The following is a 19,713-nucleotide window of genomic DNA, read 5'->3' as shown; positions in this document are numbered from 1 at the left end:
TCTCCTGTCCATCAGTGCCCGGGGATTAAACCTGGCACAGATGTAATGCCCCAAGACATTCAACGCACAGAGTGTGGCCATCAGCTGGACAGAGCTTGTGGCCACACTCTGTGCATTTTCGGAAGCCTGGTTTGGGGGTTTCAGACATACTCCCAACCACACAGCCCAACACACTCACTCATACAGAGATCACACACACGATTTAGACAGGAAAGAGAAAAGAGGGTTTTTTTTTAACCGATGCAGAGAGTGTGAGGGGAGGTAGAAAAACAGAAAAGGGGAATGTATATTAGAAAAAATAGAGCTAAAAGGAATAATAAAGTCACTTACTCAACAAATTTAGCAGAGAGCATGGATTAGCGTGGCAAACGAGATCTGAAGGGAGGAAGGAGACAGGGGCATTGTGGGTATGGGAGGAGCTTTGAGTTCGGCTTAGATGCTAGATATACAGCTGTGTCGGATCTGTGCCGGATCCATGAACCCACAGGTTGAATATCAAATGAAGACAACAACTTCAGATATATAATTTCAATCTTGTCTACAAGAAAGGCAAACTTCTTTACTTTGCTGATATATTACCCAGAAACACCAAAGAACAGCATGAGAATGAGTATCTTGATTTTGAACCAGAAACGTAGAAACACAAACCAAACAGAACACTAATCACTTCAATGCTGGCCCCAATAAAGGCTGTCCCTCCTGTAACTCCACAGATCAATACAACCAGTCGCATAACTTCAAAACGTACTTGTTTGCAATAACAGCAGGCAGTCCAGAGATGTAAAAGCCAAATTTAATATATAGAAAACAGAATAAAACACAAACTGCTGGATTTAGCACTTTCATCTCCCATCCGGAGACTTCATCAGAATCAAATTCTTACATGTATTCTCCATTTAAATAGTTACAAATCATTCCTGTTTGGATATCTGGTCATTAGTTCTCAGGATTAACTCAACTTCCTACACTAATCTAATGAATATATAGTACATAATACAGTTCATCATAAAAACCTCCTTGAGGCTCAGTGTCTAATGTATTTGTGTATGTATTAAAAAACATAGATGTATATATATATATATATATATATATAAGTATATAAATGCATAGATGTATAAATATATAACTATGTTAACAATATATGTATCAAAAATATAAAATAAAATATACAAGTGTAAAGGGTATGGCATATGTCAGATGTACATCTGAATGAGTGGTAAGAATAATTATATTCATAAAAAAACTGTAATAATTGGTTAATATTTAATAATAAAACTATGTGAAAATAAGCACAGCTTACATCATTAACATATTTATATCTTTATACACTTATACATTTATATACTTATATATTTATACATCTATGTTTTTAATACATACACAAATACATTAGACACTGAGCCTCAAGGAGGTTTTTATGATGAACTGTATTATGTACTATATATTCATTAGATTAGTGTAGGAAGTTAAGAGTTAATCTTGAGAACTAATGACCAGATATCCAATCAAGAATAATGTGTAACTATTTAAATGGAGAATACATGTAAGAATTTGATTCTGATGAAGTCTCCGGATGGGAGATGAAAGCGCTACATCCAGCAGTTTGTGTTTTACTCTGTTTTTCTATATATTAAATTTGGCTTTTACATCTCTGGACTGCCTGCTATTACTGCAAACAAGTACGTTTTGGAGTTATGCAACTGGTTGTATTGATCTATGGAGTTACAGGAGGGACAGCCTTTATTGGGGCCAGCATTGAAGTGATTAGTATCTTGATTTTGAAGTCATGGAAGTGAGAGATTGTTTTCTTCCACACATCATGATGAGCTGAGATTACACAGCCACAGATCCCGTTTTACAAAGGCTCAACTACTTTATCAATCAAGGATGGCTGTCAAAGCAATTTAGTTTACCTCAAGAAGTGCAACCTTATTTTCCTTACAGAGATGAGATTTTGGCTGACAAAGATATCATTATGAAAGGTCCAAAAGTAATTGTTCCAAAGTCCTTGCAACAAGAGTACATTACTATCTTGTATCGTGGTCACCCAGGAACCGAATCTACCAAAAGAAGGGTGAGAGGATTAGTATTGTGGCCTTCTATGTTACAAGACATTGAGAGAGCACTTTCAACTTGTTCAGTGTGTAATAGTACAAAGCTACATCAACAGAAGGAACCACTTCAGCTAAACCAGATTCCGGAACTACCCTGGTCGACAGTGGCTACCGACATTTTCGAGTGGAATGATCAACATTATTTGGTGTTAGTACACTCTTACTCCAATTGGTTCGAGACTGACCTACTTCCTAACCTAGCATCCAGTAGTGTTATTACAAAGATAAAGCGTTGTTTTGCAGCACATGGTGGTCCACAAAGTTATTTCTGACAATGGCACGCAGTTTACAAGCCAACAGTTCAAAAGATTTGCTGAAGAATGGGACTTTACTCATGTCACAAGTAACCCTGGGTACCTGCAGTCAAATGGTTTGACAGAACGTGCAGTTCAAAGTGCAAAACAGTGACTAGAGAAGTCAAAATGAGATAACAGTGATGTTTTCTTGAATCTTCTGAATCTCAGAAATGTTCCTCATTATAAACATCTTGGTTTACCTGCTCAGCGACTTCTGTCGAGACAAACCAGAACCACATTATCAATCAGTAGTCAATTGTTGGTTCCATGTGTCAAGAACAGCAGATCAGTGAAAAACAATCTGTTGAAGAAACACCTAACCCCGAAGTTCTACTACGATAAGACCAGCAGACCGCTCAATCCATTACAAGAAGGAGAAGTGCTAAAGATGCAACAGTCCAGATGTTATGATAGGATTGGTGTTGTGAAGAATACATGTCCAAAGCCGAGATTGTACATTATGGAATAAGAAGGAGCAAACTTTAGGCAGAATCGTTAGCATTTACTACCGGTATCTGAGCCTATACCACAGCACACAGCCGGTGAGAAAGACTCTTTTTCTCAGAGTGAACTGTCTGGTGTTCCATTTCCAGAGGACATTCTCGTTCCTGTGACAAATCCAACTGTTCACCGAAGACTGTCTGTTGCTAAATTTGATCCAGATTGTTATGTTACGAGATATGATTGCATATCTACACCCTGCAACAGACACAAAGCAACTTGGACATGAACATTGTGTTTTGTTTCTAATGTCAATAGTAATATGTCTAACTTGGGATATTGTTTTTACAAAGGGCAATCTGTTTAAGAGGGAGGATGTAGCTCATTGTGTGTATATGTACCTTTAAGAAACTATCCAAGGGCTTGCACAAGTATATAAATACTCAGCACGTGCGAGCTTGACTGCCATTTTGTAGTTAGCTGTTGTAATGTAAGCATGTATGTATGTAAGCTCTGTTTGTTAACTAGTTTGTTCGTATTTAATGATGCTGCTATCCATCCTGATGTGTTTCTGTGTATTAAACCATCAAAACGAAAAACCCAGCCTTCTTGTTATAGTGTTAGAGACGAACGAGTGACAATAATCAACACGAAAGGAGACACACACATACACACACACACACACACACACACACACACACACACACACACACAGACACACAGACACAAGCATGCACATCAAATACACCTATCCCCTACCTTAGCCTTTACTCTAATGTTAGCCGACAAATACTCACACATGCACTATGTCCCAATGCCAAAACATCTGTTACAAACGAAAGTACGGCATTAGTACCCAATCCTACTTACCTTACATTCAACATTCAACACTTAAATGATTGCCTTTGATCATCCAACCACTCCAATAGTGTCACAAAAAATTCAGTGACAGAAGGTAAGTTTCACATAATGCAATGTCCACGTTTTAGCAGGTGGTCAATGGTATATGGAAGATATCCCCTCCTTCAAGCAGAACTAACTTTAGAAATTATTAAAATAAGTCGCAGCTGCCAAGGGTGGCAGGGGGCTTTGAACCTTGCAAATACAGATTTTGTGGTAAATAAGTTTATGTGCTCAGTGGTACTATTAAGATGTACCAGACAGTTTAATACACTGCTATAGAGGGACAATATTTTGCAAATGCAGTATGCAGAAGATGGATATTAAGTTTATTATTTTTTCTGAGAATTTCTGTGTAAATACCTACATGTGGTTGTATTATTTTTTCATGATTTTTCTGTCAACTATGAATGTGCCAACAAAATATGAGACAGTTGCAGAAATTTTTGGCTTTAGTTTTTCACTTAGTAAATGTTACACATACTCTTTCTGAAAAACTGTCCTGTGCCCCAAAGTCTTCTGTGAAAAAAGGACTTCATATCTTAGCACTTATGCCAAGTAGGTCTTACACATTAACAAACTGAAAAATGAATAAAATCTCATTCAGCACTTTCACTCTTCACAGTTCTGTCTGCTGTAGCTGTCATAAAGCAGATAATGTAAAATACGTTCCTTAAATAACAGACAATATTTTGTTTCAGCAAGTTGTAGGACTCACTGCTGTATCTGACATGACATTCTGGATGCTGTAAGTCATATGAGCTACCATAACTCCTGCTCTTGAACCTACTGCTTCAGAATATTCATGCTGAGACTGTGGAATATTGCTGCTTAAACTACAGCTAAACAGGCGGGCTTTACTTACCTCAGCACTAAAACACATGCCGCCACCAGTGAGTAGGCAAGAAGTGTGCCGATTGACATAAGGTCTACAAGGTCTTTCAAGTCAAACAGGAAAGCCATAACAGCTGTAATTGAAAAGAGGAAGAATAATACATGTCAGCAAAATGTTAACTGAGATGAAACACTGAAATATTTATGCATGCATGTTTTCATATGATGCAATTATTCATGACAAACCACAAAAATGACATGGTTTCTGCTGCACTCCTAGCTTAATATTTTTTATATGTTTCCCATCCCATGCCTGCCACTCATCAAGTCTCTTCTGTTAATCCTAAACTCATATATTCCCTCAATACCAGGAAGCCTACATTACAAAGGTAGAAAACAAACTGGAGAAATGTCACATGGGCAGACATGGATAAGCTCTGTGCCTCATGCTCAGGATATTGAGAAATGTGTCTAAATAGTGCATTTGTTATCCTTTGTTTTTTAATTTCATAAATGTGTACATAAAGTTTAAATTCTTAATTTTAAAGAAAGTAACCCCAAGTATTAGACGGGGGCCTTGGGCATTACAACTAGAGAGGAGAGTTGGCTAGGCTTAAATGACCTTGTTTCAGTTGCAAGCATCTTAAAATTAAAGGCACTCTGTAGACAACATTGGCTTTAAAATTGTGTTTATTGCACAAGTTATTTTTGAACTTGTATTCTGAACAAGTGCTGAACATCTACATTTATGGTAAGTGTACACAACTGTACTTTTTTCACTCCAACCCCCACCCCCTCCCCAGGGGGAGTCCCCAAAGGACGGTCTAGTTCATGCTTGGCCCTCCGGTCTTCTGTATGCTTACCCTCCACCTCCTCTAATTTGAAATTCATGCTGAAAGCTTGACAGCTGGGGAGCTTAGTGATCCTCACTGCCCCCTTCTGGCCTTGCCAAGTTTGGTTCCCCTCTCTGTGGTCTCATGCAGTGTGTTCTCGTTGGACATTAGATCCAGATCCGGATCTGATTTCACATCCCTCAGCCAGCTCTGGTAAGTCTGAAGCTGATGGCTTGGCTAAGTTCCAGTGATAGTGAGGACTCCTGGGCTGTCTTCCAGTTTAAACGATTTTGGTGGCGGCTCACAAGTCTTCCACCAGGAAGGTTTATTCAGGTAACTGGAAGCGTTTTTCACTATGGGCGTCTCAGCATAGTTGAGATCTCTTCACTGTCCCAGTCCCTGCCATTTTGGAATTTCTGGCAGGTATCTTTCATCAGGGGGCCAGTTTTCTACGGTAAAGGTACAGCTGGCAGCTATGTCCAATTTTCATATAGGAGACAATTTGGCTTCCCTAGCCTCTTCCAAGCTTTGTAAAGCCTTTTTGAAAGGTACCGTTTTACTTAGAGCTCCAGTCAAGGACGCTACACCCCCTTGGGATCTTACGCTAGTCCTGCAAACCTTTGTTTCTTCTCCCTTTGAACCAGCAGCTTTGGTGGATTTACAAATCCTGTCTTGGAAGACAGCTTTTCTGGTTGCTATTACCTCAGCTAAAAGAGATGTCAAACCCCCATATATGGTGTTTCATAAAGACAGGGTTTCTTTACGGGATGAACCCCTCTTTTCTTCTGAAAGTGGCTTCAGAATCTAACATTAACCAGGTTATCAATCTTCCTGTTTTCTTTCCGAACTTCCAGAATAAAGGAGAGTATAAATTGCATTTGCTTGATGTTCACAGGCAACTGTTTTGTTTGCATATATGTATGTGTGCATACATATATATGTGTGTGTATATGTGTATGTATACATGTGCATGTGTATGTATATATATATATATATATATATATATATATATATATATATATATATATATATATATATATACACACACACACACACACACACATATATTTGTGTGGTGTATACATCTGTGTATACATATATATATATATATAAATATATATACATTCCTCTGGGTGCTCCGGTTTCCTCCCACATCCCAAAGACAGGCTGTAGGTGGACTGGACACTCTAAATTGGACCTAGGTATGAGTTTGTGCGCCTTCCGTGGAAGGTTGGGCGCTGGGCTGGCAACTCGACACCGTAAAACTCTACTGCCAACCAGAAGCGGAAAAGCCGAAAGAAGAAGAAGATTCTGAACAAGTGCTGTATCATTTTTACGTTTCCTACGTCCTAGGTAGCATACTGTTTCTTGTGACTATGCCACCAATTTTGGCAACAGGATATATATATATATATATATATATATATATATATATATATATATATATATATATATATATATATATATATATATATATATATATATATATATATAGATACATACATATATTATTAGACATTATAACTGCATTTAGTAAATAGTAATGAATAGGATAGCATATGTCTATACACACAGTTTTTGTTAAATCACCGAAGTTAGGTAAGCATGTGACTTTTTTAGGGCTATTTAAATGCCCGCTTTCTTGCATCTATATTATGTCATTGAAGCTTTAGTTACTCAAATAACTAAAGCTCGATCTTGTAATGTCGACAGCTAAAAATTGTCAAACGGCCGATTCAACCAAGGGAAACACTTCCCTTGGCCAAATCAAAAATAAATAAATAAAAAAACGTTACATCCGAAATCAAGTGTAGGACTTTGACCCCCCACACCCCCCCCCCCTTAAATATACTAACTTGGAGATTGCTCCAAATTGGAGAAATGGACATACTCCACAGAACGGCCAAGGGAAGTGTTTCCCTGAGTTAAATTGGCTGTTCAACAATTTATGGTTTCGATATTACAAGTTCGAGCTTTAGGAGGACTGGATCATCTCATCTTGTGGCAGGTGTTGTTTGCCTGGTCTTTCTGAGTTGGAAGCACTCCAGAAGAGCTCAAATTGTGGTCTTTTATTAGCCAGAGGGCTTACAAACTAGATTTCAATTTCTTTTCTGTTGCTATAAATTTTGTGTGAAGCTGCCCATTTCACTGATTAGCAGTGCCCTGTACAGATACAACATCTTAGACAGTAAAGTTTATCTATATAACTCGAATTAGGACTGTAACCTGTAAGTTAGTAGGGCACTGCACAGAGTTAAGCATAGGGAAGATAGCTTGCATGTCTAACAGCACTAATAACATATCTTAGCACTATCTAACTACTCCCTAACCCTAGAGACTACCTTAGAAGACCTTTGCATAATCCAGTTCTCAAACCATAACAGCCTACCTTAATACAAGTCCGGGCGACATAGATGAGGAGTTTTCAAATGTCTCTGTAGTTTGGTAGATATGGGCAGAGACAATGGAGCAATCATGTCCAATTCACAGACAACCTTTTAGTCCTTAAAGAAATTAACACAGTCTACAAGAGATGTACATATAGAATTTCCTTGTAGGCAAGAATCTCACTTACAAACAAGGTTGACGAAAATAAACACACAACATCCACCATACAACGTCCACCACACACATGGACCATCTTATGGTGAGGCATTAAAAAGCAATCTTCCCAAATCTTAAAGACTTCCTAAACATGAAAATGTCGACATCTGTCCTCAGCAATCTCTAAAGCACAAACCAAAAGCAACAGCAAACACCAGACTTAAATCTATACCCAGTGTACCCCAAGAACGAAGCTGATAAGGCAAGCAAACACTTTACCCAGGAATCTTGTCATACCGCTCAACCGTACTGAATTCCTTGGTATTTAGTGGTTTTGAGGTCAAAATAATGGGGTAACAGAATGCCCGAATGGGCCCTTTAATTTCTGAATTTCCCGTTTTTGAAATTTTCTTTTGTCTGGGCAAATTTTTTCCTGACATCATCACGTGCAGTGGTGTGCGAGATGATGTCAGCTTCATGAGCAGACTGCCAGCCTGTCAGAATTTGCCTGAGGGCTGGAGGGGGTGTGTACTACTGTACTGTCTGTGCTTATATTTTTCTGTATGGCAACATGTTTGAGCTGCAACAGTTGAGTCAAGTAATGAATGAACAGAGCGGTGGAGGATATTGAGAGCACCAGCAGCTGTACTGTGCTACTGTAGTGTAGTAGTATGTCTTTTGCTATAAATTAATTAGAGCAAGGAAGGAAGGAAGGCAAGCCATTCGTTAGTACTGTGCTGCAAGCACTCCAAACAGCAGTTGTCAGATAACTCGGTCTGGTCTTCTCTTTTAAAGAAATTATGAGAAGGAAGAATTATCACTACCAGTTCTTTCCCCGGCTCCTCCAGGTTAAAAAAAAAGACAATGTTTCTAGTCTAGATCTAGCTAGGTAGGTCAGGTGTCTGTATGTAGATTAACATTTTGTTTCTCCTGCTTAGCATCCACTTTCATTGTCATCCTGAAAGTCTGTCCGCTGTAATATTGTAACAGTGGTCATTGCCTTTGTCTTGCTTTCTCTATGAGGGTATGCTTGTGTAAATATCAATTTTGATAGTAGCCCTTGGTAAGGAATGAGTGAAACGAGTGGTTATATTCTCTTTCTCTGGGTTGTTAAGGTAGTTATCTGTTTCATTTCATAGTTCAAGCAAACTTGCATTTTTTTTAACGGGGTGGTTAGGTTGTTAACTGATTTGATATTAATGTTCATTTAAATTTATTTCGTGTGTGTCTTTTTTTTCGGGGATGACCTGTAAGCACTGTTGGGTTAAGTGACTTGCTCAAGTATGTACTGCTCAACTTCTTTTTTTCAGGAATTGTGGATAAATTCAAAAATAATGAGGCATGGAGGCTGAAATCAGGGGCAATTTTAAAATATTAATGTATTTTTGATGCCTGAAAATCGAGTACTTTACAAGGGACTGGGATTGGGAACCAATACCAGACTACTTTTGCCCTACACAACTTTATGGAATGCAGATATGTAGTTGTTATGTTCTTCATCTGATACTGTTTCGTTCTACTGAAAGTAATTTCATTTAAGTTTATCTTACTGTTTGAACTGCTGGCCGATAATTTCTAGTGGTGTTGGTGGTTAGGGAGAGTTTGGGCCAGAACTGCATACAGAAATCCCAAATAAGTTACAAAACTTTCTAGTAGGATCCAGAATAAGCAACACTACATCATGAAATGCAATGTGTCTGTAATTTAAAAGAAGAATGTGATTTGTGCTATTGTGGTTGCTTTTGCATACACCATTCCCCCACTCATTCACTTTCCACAGCTATGCTGCAAGCTTTCCACTGTAGCCAGTTTTAATACTCAGAAAAAAATAGCCAGGTAGTGGAGCATTTTGTTTCTTAAATATGACAGGTAACACCAAGATTAGTGGGTCCAGTATATGTAATGCTATGAGATAATCATATCTAGTCATTATATTTTATGTGGATATGCATGGATTTCTATTACTCAGACTATCCTGTATTTTCAGACTAGTGATAAAACAGTAGCCTTCAGCTTTATACCATACAAGTAATATGCATAGTGCTTATTCAACAGCCTGCTTTTACGTCACACTAGTACAGAAACAATAAGTCAGTTCATAAGGTTAGCCATTACTGTATTTCCAAATTCAGACCTGGATCAAAAAAATACAGTTGTGTACACTTACCATAAACGTAGATGTTCGAGTGTATTCACTGTTGCAGTCATTACATTTGGCTTATCTGCTTGCAGTAGCCCTCAGTCGGCCTGATTAACAAAGTCTTGGGTCCTGTATCAGTTGCTGTCCCTTCTTCCATGACGTCAGGTCATTAGTGGTATAAAACATGCAGCTGATGCCATTACATCAGTTTTTCTTGCCCCAGAAGTCAGGTGCCCCCTAATGGGAAGCAATTAAATCTATAATACAAGGATAGTACAGTTGCGTACCTACCATAAATGTAGACGTTCGAGTGTATTCACTGTTGCAGTCATTACACTTGGGTTATCCTGCTGGCAGGCTACCCGCAGTCAGCCTGAATTCCAAAGTCTAGGTCCGGCGTCGGTTGCTGTCGCCTCTTCCCTGACATCAGTGCGCCAGGGGTATAAAAGATGCAGCCGACGCCATTTTCTTCAGTTTTTCTTGCCCCAGATGTCAGGTGCCCCCAAAAGGGTAGGCTAAAAATTTATGCCAATAAGTATGCATGCAAAAACATAAACAATTCCTTCATCCACAAGCAAATACATCACATAGGTTGTATAGGATAGAGAAGTACAGAAAAGTCCCAGCAATGAGAAAGGGGATGGTGGGTGGGTAACCTGGACTGCAACAGTGAATACACTCGAACATCTACATTTATGGTAGGTACACAACTGTACTATGTTCATCGTGTTTCACTGTTGCAGTCATTACACTTGGGTTGAATCCCAAAGCTGAGGTAGGGAGGCTGGGCTTAAATAGGATTAGGAGAGGCTATAAGGCCCTGCAAAACTGCAGTGGCAAAGCCTGCTCTGGATTTAGAGTAGAGAGGTAAATGGTAGTGCTTTGTGAAAGTGCGCACTGAACTCCAAGTTGCAGCCTTAAAATGTCTTTGGTTGGTACCCCTCTGAGGAAGGCTGCTGAAGTGGCTGCTGCTCTGGTAGAATGTGGCCTAATGTCCTTAGGAATTGATTTGCCATGTTGCGAATAACAGAATCGAATGCAGTGGCCTATCCATTTTGAAATAGTCTGCTTAGAGATAGGCTTTCCTTGTGATCCTGCAGCATATGCCACTAAAAGTCTTTCTGAAAGCTGTAGTTCTGTCCAAGTAGAAGCGTAGCTGTCTGTGTATGTCCAAAGAATGCAGGAGTCTCTCACCCTTATTCTGTGGGTTTGGATAAAAACTTGTCAAATGAATGGTTTGGTTAAGGGCCACACTGGACACTACCTTAGGCATAAATGTAGGGTTAGTCCTCAGAGAAACCCTGTCTGGATGGAAAATGATGAAAGGTTCCACAGCCATGAGAGCCTGTAACTCTGAAACTCGTCTTGCAGAGGTTATTGCTAGGAGCTTAGCTGTTTTCCAAGACAAGAACTTTATTTCAGCTGTATTGGCTGGCTCAAAAGGCGGCAGTGTAAGTTTCTCCAAGACATAGTTGAGGTTCCATGTAGGTATTGGTGCTCTCCTTGGAGGTCTTATGTTTTTGACCCCTCTGAGGTATTGCCTTAGTAATGGGAGAGAAAAAAATAGGTGGTTCTGTATTGTAATGAGATGAAATGGCAGAGGCATGGATTTTAATTGATGAGAAGGATAGGCCTTTGTCCAGCATCTCAGTTAGGTATTGTAAAATCTGAGGAATATTTGGTACCAGCATGTCAATTCCTTGTGCCTGGTTCCAAGCACAGAATCTCTTCCATTTTCCTGCAAAAGATTTTCTGATACTTGGCCTCCTGGCCTCCAAAATAACATCCATCACTGCTTTAGCGAGAGGTGTGTTCTGAATGGCTACATTATTCGCCATGCTGCCAGATTTAGGGTCTTGAGTTGGCTGTGCAGGATCTGATTGCTTCGTTGGGTCAGCAAATGTGGAATCAGAGGCAATGTCCAGGCTGGGCCTTGAGACAAGCTCTTTAGGATTGGGTACCAGTGCTGGCGGGGCCAGTCTGGGGCAGTCAGAATATTTTTTGTCTTCTCTTGTCTGACCTTTAGGAGTACCTTGGGAATGAGAGGCAGAGGAGGAAAGGCGTATACTGTTAGGGCTTTCCAGCTGAATGATAGAGCATCCACTTTCCATGCTTGCTTGTGATAAGTCCTTGTGCAGAATTTCTGTAGTTGGCAGTTGTGAGGGGAGGCAAAAAGATCTATGTCTGGGCATCCCCATTTCTTTGTTATCATGCTGAAGACTTGTGGATCCAGTTTCCACTTGTGGGGATCCGTAATGTTCCTGCTTAGTTCGTCTGCCAGAGTATTTTTCTTTCCTGGCAGGAACTGTGCTTGCAAATGTACTTGATAAGTCAATGCTGTGTCCCACAAAGTCATGGCTTGTCTGCAGAGGTGATAGAAATGTGTGCCTCCCTGCTTGTTTATGTACTACATGACTGTAGTATTGTCCATCCTTATCAGTAGTTGTCCTGGATGAAGAAAGTCCTTGAAAACTGTCAGGGCATTTTGAACAGCTAGCATCTCTTTTTGATTGATATGAAGATGCATTTGGTTTGAGGGCCATGTGCCCTGAATACATTTTCCTGCCATGTGTGCCCCCCAGGTGTAATCTGAAACATCTGTTGTTACTGACTGCCTGGCTGTGGGTAGGTTGAATGGCTGTCCCTTGTTGAGGTGACAGGACTGTGCCCACTATCGAAACTCCTGTTGAAGGCAAGGAATGAGGGTAATCAATGTTTCCAGGCTGTGGCAATGTTGAGTCCAAACACTTTTTAGATACTATTGTAGTTTCCTCATATGCAGTCTGGCATATGGAATTAGCAGGATGCAGGATGCCATGAAGCCCAAGGCCTGCAGAATTTTTCTTGCAGTTAACTGGGTCTTTGTTGCCAACACTGAAGTCAGTTGCCTTTGTTTGTCTGGCGTGAGATAAGCCATCTGGGCAGTTGTATTTAAGCTTGCACCCAGGAATATTATCTCTTGAGAGGGCACTAATTTTGATTTCTTTTCGTTTACTGTGTACCCTAGGCATATCAATAATCTTTTTACAAACGCCAGGTGTTCTAGTAGAATGTCCTTGTTATATGCTTGAATTAGGCAATCGTCTAAGTAAGGATATATTTGAATTCCTCTTTGTCTGCAATATGCAATTACTGGTGCAGGGCATTTTGTGAAGACCCTGGGCGCAGTAGATAAGCCAAAGGGCAGTGCAGAGAATTGGTAGTGCATTGAGCCAGCTATGAATCTGAGGTATTTTCTGCAAGATTGTCTGATTGGTACATGCAGGTATGCCTCTTTTAGGTCCAAAGTTACAAGCCAAGCCTTTTCACCCAGCATGGGCAGCAGCTGCTGCAAAGTCAACATTTTGAATTTTGGAATGTCCAGAAATGTATTTAGAAAAGACAGGTCCAGTACTGGTCTCCAGGCTTTGTCCTTTCGGGGTACCAAGAAAAGTCTTGAGTAAAATCCTTGTCCCTGCTCTTGCTGTGGTACTGGCTGAATGGCCCTCATGTCCATGAAGGATGAAACTTGTTTTTGTGCCTCTGCCCATTGATTGTGTGGCAGGTCTGGCATACCTTTTGCCCTTGGTAGGGTGTGACAATGGAACCTGTAGCCCTGGGACACTATATTCAACACCCATTTGTCCTGGGTGATCATGTGCCAGTTTTGAGAAAAAAGTGCTAGTTTTCCCCCTAAGGGGGCTGCCAAAAGATAAGTGCTTGGTGTTGGCAGTGGGAAGTCACTGGGACTGTTTCCTGTATGGCTGTGATTTGTCTTCTCCGCTTTTGGCGGTAGAAGCGCCCCACTGTTTAGGCCTGTATGAGCCCTGGGGTTGGGATCTGACTCTAGGGTGTCTGTATATGCCTCTTTGTGGTCTGTCCGACACTGGAAAGGACCAATTCTTTGTAGGCCAGTTCCTGCTAAATCTGGGTGGCTGTACTTGTAAGAAATCCTTTACTGTTTGCATGGATTTCACTTTGTCCTCCATTTTCTTCAACACCTCCTCTGCTTTAACACCAAATAAAGTATCATGCTGTAATGGAGCGTCTAGTAATTTTGCCTTAACATGATCAGGTAGAATCTGTTCCTTTAACCAAGCATGTCTTCTAATGACAGAGCCCGTAACTGCGGCCCTGCAAGAGGCCTCTAGAGAATCAAAACCACATTGCAATGTATGCTTTCCCACTTGTTCAGCTGCATGCAATAAATCCTGCATTTCCTTACTTTCTGCACAATCAGAATTTGCCAACATTTTCTGTTTTAGCAGTGACATTAAGTATTGCTGATATTTAAGCATATGAAATTGACAATTTAAGGCCCTCATAGCCAAAGTAGCAGAAGTGTAAACTTTTTTCCCCATCTGTCTAGAGCCCTAGAATCCCTGTCAGAGGGGATAGGGTTTTTTGCAGTAGAAGCCTTGACCCCTTTGGGACCCTGAGAAATAGTTTCTGGATCAGCAACAGGGTTTTTATAAAGAAATTTATGTGAGTCTGGAACCCTGTAATATCTGTCTGGTTTAACAGGGGCAGGGGGTAAAGAGTCAGGTGAAAGGGCGGACTCTGAAAATACATCATCTACAATGTCTAACACAGGAGGAATAGCAAGTGACCTGTGCTGAGGTAGTAAAAGAAAATCTCTAAGCCTTTTCTTTGAATCTGAGTAGTCTTGGCTCTCCCAGTGGAAGTGTTCCCTCATGGTATGCAGGGTTTCCCCAAAAGAAAAATCCTCAGGAGGAGAGGCTGAAGGAATAGATTCTTCAGCATCAGAACCCTCATAGGGAGGAAGAGAGTATTCCTGCTCAGAAGAGGAAACAGAAGAAATGGAAACCTGATCTGAAGAATCATATTCTGTCTCTTGCCTAGGCCTCCTATCAGGAGGGGGATGGGTACCCCTGATCAAGGTAATCAGGTCTTCGGCCATTTTGAGCATCTGTGTTTTAGGCATGGAAGTCTGTCCAGGAGAATGCTGTACTTGTTTCTTTGTCTTTAAAGCTGCTTTAGTCTTTGCTTTAGAAGCTGAAGAAGGCTTTACATATAACTGTGTAGGTCTGAAAACACCCTCAGAAGCCGATGCCTGCTCAGCGACTCCGGACCCATCTGAGGAAATAGTTTTTGAGTGTCCAATACCTTGAGTATCCAGAGGCCTAACTGGCTCCCCGTGGGAATTGGCAGCAGCCTGTGGCTCTGAGGTAGTGGGCGTCAGGGGCTGCGAAAGCACCTCACTGAGAACTGGCGACTGGCTTAGCGGCAGCCTCGTCATGGGTTTTGGACCTCGGATGCCTGACCTTTTCCTTGCGCTTTTTATAAATTCTGGTCGTTGGTTGTTCCGACGGCATCATATAATTGAATCTTCGGCCAAAGTAATGAAAGGCAAAATCGTACTGACGCTTAATAGTGCGTTGGTTAAATCTAGCACAAAACCGACAGCTAGCAACGTTGTGATCAGGGCCTAGGCAAGGAATACAGTAAGAGTGGAAATCCTTATGAGGTATTTGCTTCCCACAAGAAATACAATTGTTAACTTTTTCTGACATCTGTCTGGAGCAAGAAAAAAGTTTCCCCAATGAGGTACTTAGCTTTAATGAAGACTTCGGATTTGAAATTCGATTTTGAAAATCTCAGGAGTCGGCCGACCGGCACTTGCGAACTGCTTTTGCTTCGGGCACCGCGCGGCAAGAAAGACTGAAGAAAATGGTGTCAGCTGCATCTTTTATACCCCTGGCGCACTGACGTCAGGGAAGAGGCGACAGCAACCGACGCCGGACCTAGACTCTGGAATTCAGGCCGACTGCAGGTAGCCTGTCAGCAGGATAACCCAAGTATAATGACTGCAACAGTGAAACACGATGAACATATACCTCCAACAAAAAAGCAAATACACCAAAAAGCTTTTTGAGCATAGTAAGTGAGAGTAGAGGTATAGCCAAAAGAAGAAAGGGGGCCGGAGGGAGGTTAATCAGGACTGCAACAATGAATACACTCGAATATCTACATTTACGGTAAGTGTACACAACTGTACTATGTTCTTCATGTTTCACTGTTGCAGTCATTACATTTGGGTAGATTCCCAAAGCTAAGGTTGGGAGGAGGAATTTAAATAGAATTAGGACCAGCTAAAAGGCCCTGCAATACTGCAGTGGCAAAGCCAGCTCTGGATTTAGAGAAAAATGGCAAATGATAATGCTTGGTGAAAGTATGTACATAACTCCAAGTAGCAGCTTCTAGGATGTCCCTTGTAGGGACGTCCATGAGAAAGGCTGTAGAGGTAGATGCAGCCCTGGTTGAATGGGGTCTGATGCCCTGTGGGATAGGTTTTCCATGGTGCTTATAGCAGAAATGAATGCAGTGGCCTATCCATTTTGAAATGGTTTGCTTTGAAATAGCTTTCCCCTCTGTCCCTACAGCAAATGCCACCAGCAGTTGTTCAGATTTCCTTTGAGGTTTAGTCCTGTCCAAGTAGACTCTAAGTTGTCTGTGCACATCTAAGGAGTGCAGTATCCGTTCCCCTTTGTTCTGTGGGTTAGGAAAGAAGGTAGGTAAATGAATGGACTGATTAAGAGCCACACTGGATACCACCTTGGGCCTGAAGGAGGGATTGGTTCTGAGGGACACACTGTCCGCATGAAAGATGATGAAAGGCTCCACTGCCATAAGGGTCTGTAATTCAGATACCCTTCTTGCAGAAGTGATTGCTAAAAGGAAAGCTGTTTTCCAGGAAAGGAATTTTAAATCTGCAGTAGCAGCTGGCTCGAAAGGAGGAAGAGTGAGTTTCTCCCCGACAAAGTTAAGGTCCCAGGCTGGAGTTGGAGCTCTCCTGGGTGGTCTTAAAATTTTGGCCCCTCTGAGGAACTGCTTGAGCAGTGGGTGAGAGAAGAGGGGAGGCTCTGTGCTATAATGAGCTGAAATGGCTGAGGCATGAATTTTGATGGAGGAAAAGGAAAAGCCCTTATGAAGCATCTCAGTCAAATATTGTAGAATCTGAGGTAAATTGGGCACTGCTGTACTCATCCCTTGAGATTGGTTCCAGGTACAAAATCTTTTCCATTTTGCAGCATAAGATTTTCTAGTACTAGGCCTCCTGGCCTCTAAAATTATATCTATCAATGATTTACTGAGGGGTGGTAAAGGAGAGATTAGGTAATTAGCCAGGCTGCTAGGTTCAGGGCTTGCAACTGAGGGTGCAGAATCTGGTTCTCCTGCTGAGACAACAGGGAAGGAGTCTGAGGCAGGTGCCATGGGGCCAAGCGTGACACACTGCACAGGAGGGGGTACCAGCGTTGGCGTGGCCAGTCTGGTGCAATTAAAATCATCCTTGGCTTGCCCTGTTTGATCTTTAGTAGTACCTTGGAGAGCAGAGGCAGAGGAGGAAAGGCATAAACTTATAGGTTTTTCCAGATGAAGGATAGAGCATCCACTTTCCAAGCTAGTCTGTGGGGAATGCTTGTGCAAAATTTGTCCAACTGATGGTTCTAGGGGAGGTAAACAGGTCTATATCTGGGCTCCCCCATTTGCTTGTCAACATGTTGAAAATCCTTGGTTCCACTCGTGTGGGTCCATGAGGTTGCTGCTTAGTCCATCTGCCAGTGTATTTAATTTTCCTGACAGGAATTGAGCTTGTAGATTCATTTGGTAGCTCAAGTCTGTGTTCCACAATGCCATGGCTTTTCTGCAGAGGGGGTAAGAGTGTGTACCCCTCTGCTTGTTTATGTACCACACGACCATGGTGTTGTCCGTCTTTACCATTAGTTGTCCTGGAAGAATGTAGTCCTTGAAGGCTGTCAGAGCATTCTGTACAGCTAACATTTCCTTTTGATTTATGTGTAGGTGCATTTGACTTGGGTTCCATTTGCCCTGAATGCACTTCCCTGCCAGGTGAGCCCCCCATGCATAGTCTGATACGTCTGTTGTTAAGGTTTGGGCGGCAGGGGGTAGTGTGAATGGTAGTCCCCTGTTTTGGTGGCAGGCCTCTGCCCACCAAAGGAACTCTAGGCGTAGGCAAGGTATGATAGGAATCACTGCTTCTAGATCATGTGAATGTTGACACCATAAGCTTTTGAGATACCATTGCAGTTTCCTCATCTGCAGCCTTTGCAAGAAGAATGCAGGAGGCCATGAACCCCAAGGCTTGCAGTATTTGCCTTTGCAGATAACTGGGTTTTTGTGACCACTTGTTTGAAGAAGGTTGTCAAATGAATCCGTTTCTCTGGCGTGAGGAAAGCCATCTGGGAAGTTGTATTCAAGTTTGCTCCCAGGAATATAATTTACTGACAGGGTACCAGGTGTGATTTCATTGCGTTTATGGTGTACCCCAGACAAGTCACTACCCTTTGAACAAAGGCCAGATGATTCAAAAGTATATCCTGGCTTTCTGCCTGAATTAGACAATCGTCCAGGTATGGGTATATTTGAATATTTCTTTGCCTGCAAAATGCAATGACTGGAGCTAGGCACTTTGTGAATAGCCTGGGCACAATAGATAAGCCACAGGGCAGTGCAGAGAACTGATAGTGCATGTAGCCTGCTTTGAAGCGTAGGTATCTTCTGCAAGACTCCCTGACAGGGATGTGCAGGTATGCTTAAGTCTAGTGTTGCCAGCCATGCATCTTTGCTTAGTATAGGAGGCAGCTGGTGAAGAGTCAGCATCTTGAATTTTGGAATCACCAGAAAGGTATTTAGAGTAGAAAGGTCCAGGATAGGATGCCATGTATTGCCTTTTCTGGGTACCAGGAAAAGTCTCGAATAGAAACCTTGTCCCTTTTCCTCTTCTGGTACCAACTGAATAGCCCTCATGCTTAAGAGAGAGAGAGTACTTGATTTTTTGAGCCTCTGCCCACTGATTTGGGGGTAGATCTGGCCACCCGCTTGATGTTGGTAAGGTGTGGATGTGAAATCTGTATCCTTGGGACCCTATGTTTAAAACCCATTTGTCCTGGGTAATAAGTTCCCAATTTTTGGCCAGCAGACCAATCTTTCCGCCTAAAGGAGCATTCAGTTGGGAAGTGCTTGGAAGTTTTAAAAGCAAGTCATTGACACAGTCTTCCATAGAGGGAAGTCTTACTACTCTCCGATTTGGGTGCGGAAACCCCCCACTGCTTAATCTTGTGTGTCCCCTGGGACTGAAACCTGGGGTTTCTGCTGTCTGGGTTTGGCTTGAGAAGACCTGGAAGGGGCTGGAAAGGACCAATTCTTAGAGGGCCAGTTCCTACTAAATCTAGGAGGCTGAGCTTGTAAGATATCTTTAACAGTTTGCATAGATTTAGCTTTATCTTCCATCTTTTCAAGAACTTCCTCAGCCTTGTTGCCAAACAGGCGGTCCTGATTTAAGGGAGCATCCAACAATTTAGCTTTAAAACGATCAGGCAAAAATTGCTCCTTAAGCCAAGCATGCCTTCTGAGCACAGACCCAGTAACAGCAGCCCTGCAAGAGGCCTCTAATGAATCAAATCCACATTGCAAAGTATGTTTTCCAACCTGTTCAGCAGAATGCATTAAATCCTGTAATTCTTTACTTTCCGCACAGTCAGGAATCAACATAATTGTCTGTTTAAGCAATCCAATAACATGCTGCTGATAAACCTTCTTACCCCATCTATCCAGCGCCCTGGAGTCTCTATCAGAAGGGGTAGGATTTT

General features: G+C 41.6%; 1 protein-coding gene across 8 annotated transcripts in view; it reads right to left on the bottom strand.

The window, feature by feature from the left end:
• The window catches only part of SLC7A1 (solute carrier family 7 member 1), a 1,877,700-nt gene that overhangs the window by 339,054 nt on the left and 1,518,933 nt on the right, over positions 1–19,713 (bottom strand). For all 8 annotated transcript variants that reach the window (XM_044073262.1, XM_044073257.1, XM_044073255.1 and 5 more), the window contains one exon: positions 4,617–4,719. In XM_044073262.1, coding sequence (XP_043929197.1) covers positions 4,617–4,719 — 103 coding nt within the window. The remainder of the gene's footprint in view (positions 1–4,616; positions 4,720–19,713) is intronic.

This window comes from Protopterus annectens, chromosome 5.part1 (genome assembly GCF_019279795.1).
Source record: "Protopterus annectens isolate FY-2018-M chromosome 5.part1, PAN1.0, whole genome shotgun sequence".
NCBI lineage: Eukaryota > Metazoa > Chordata > Ceratodontiformes > Protopteridae > Protopterus > Protopterus annectens.
This window is presented reverse-complemented; position numbering and strand designations above follow the sequence as displayed.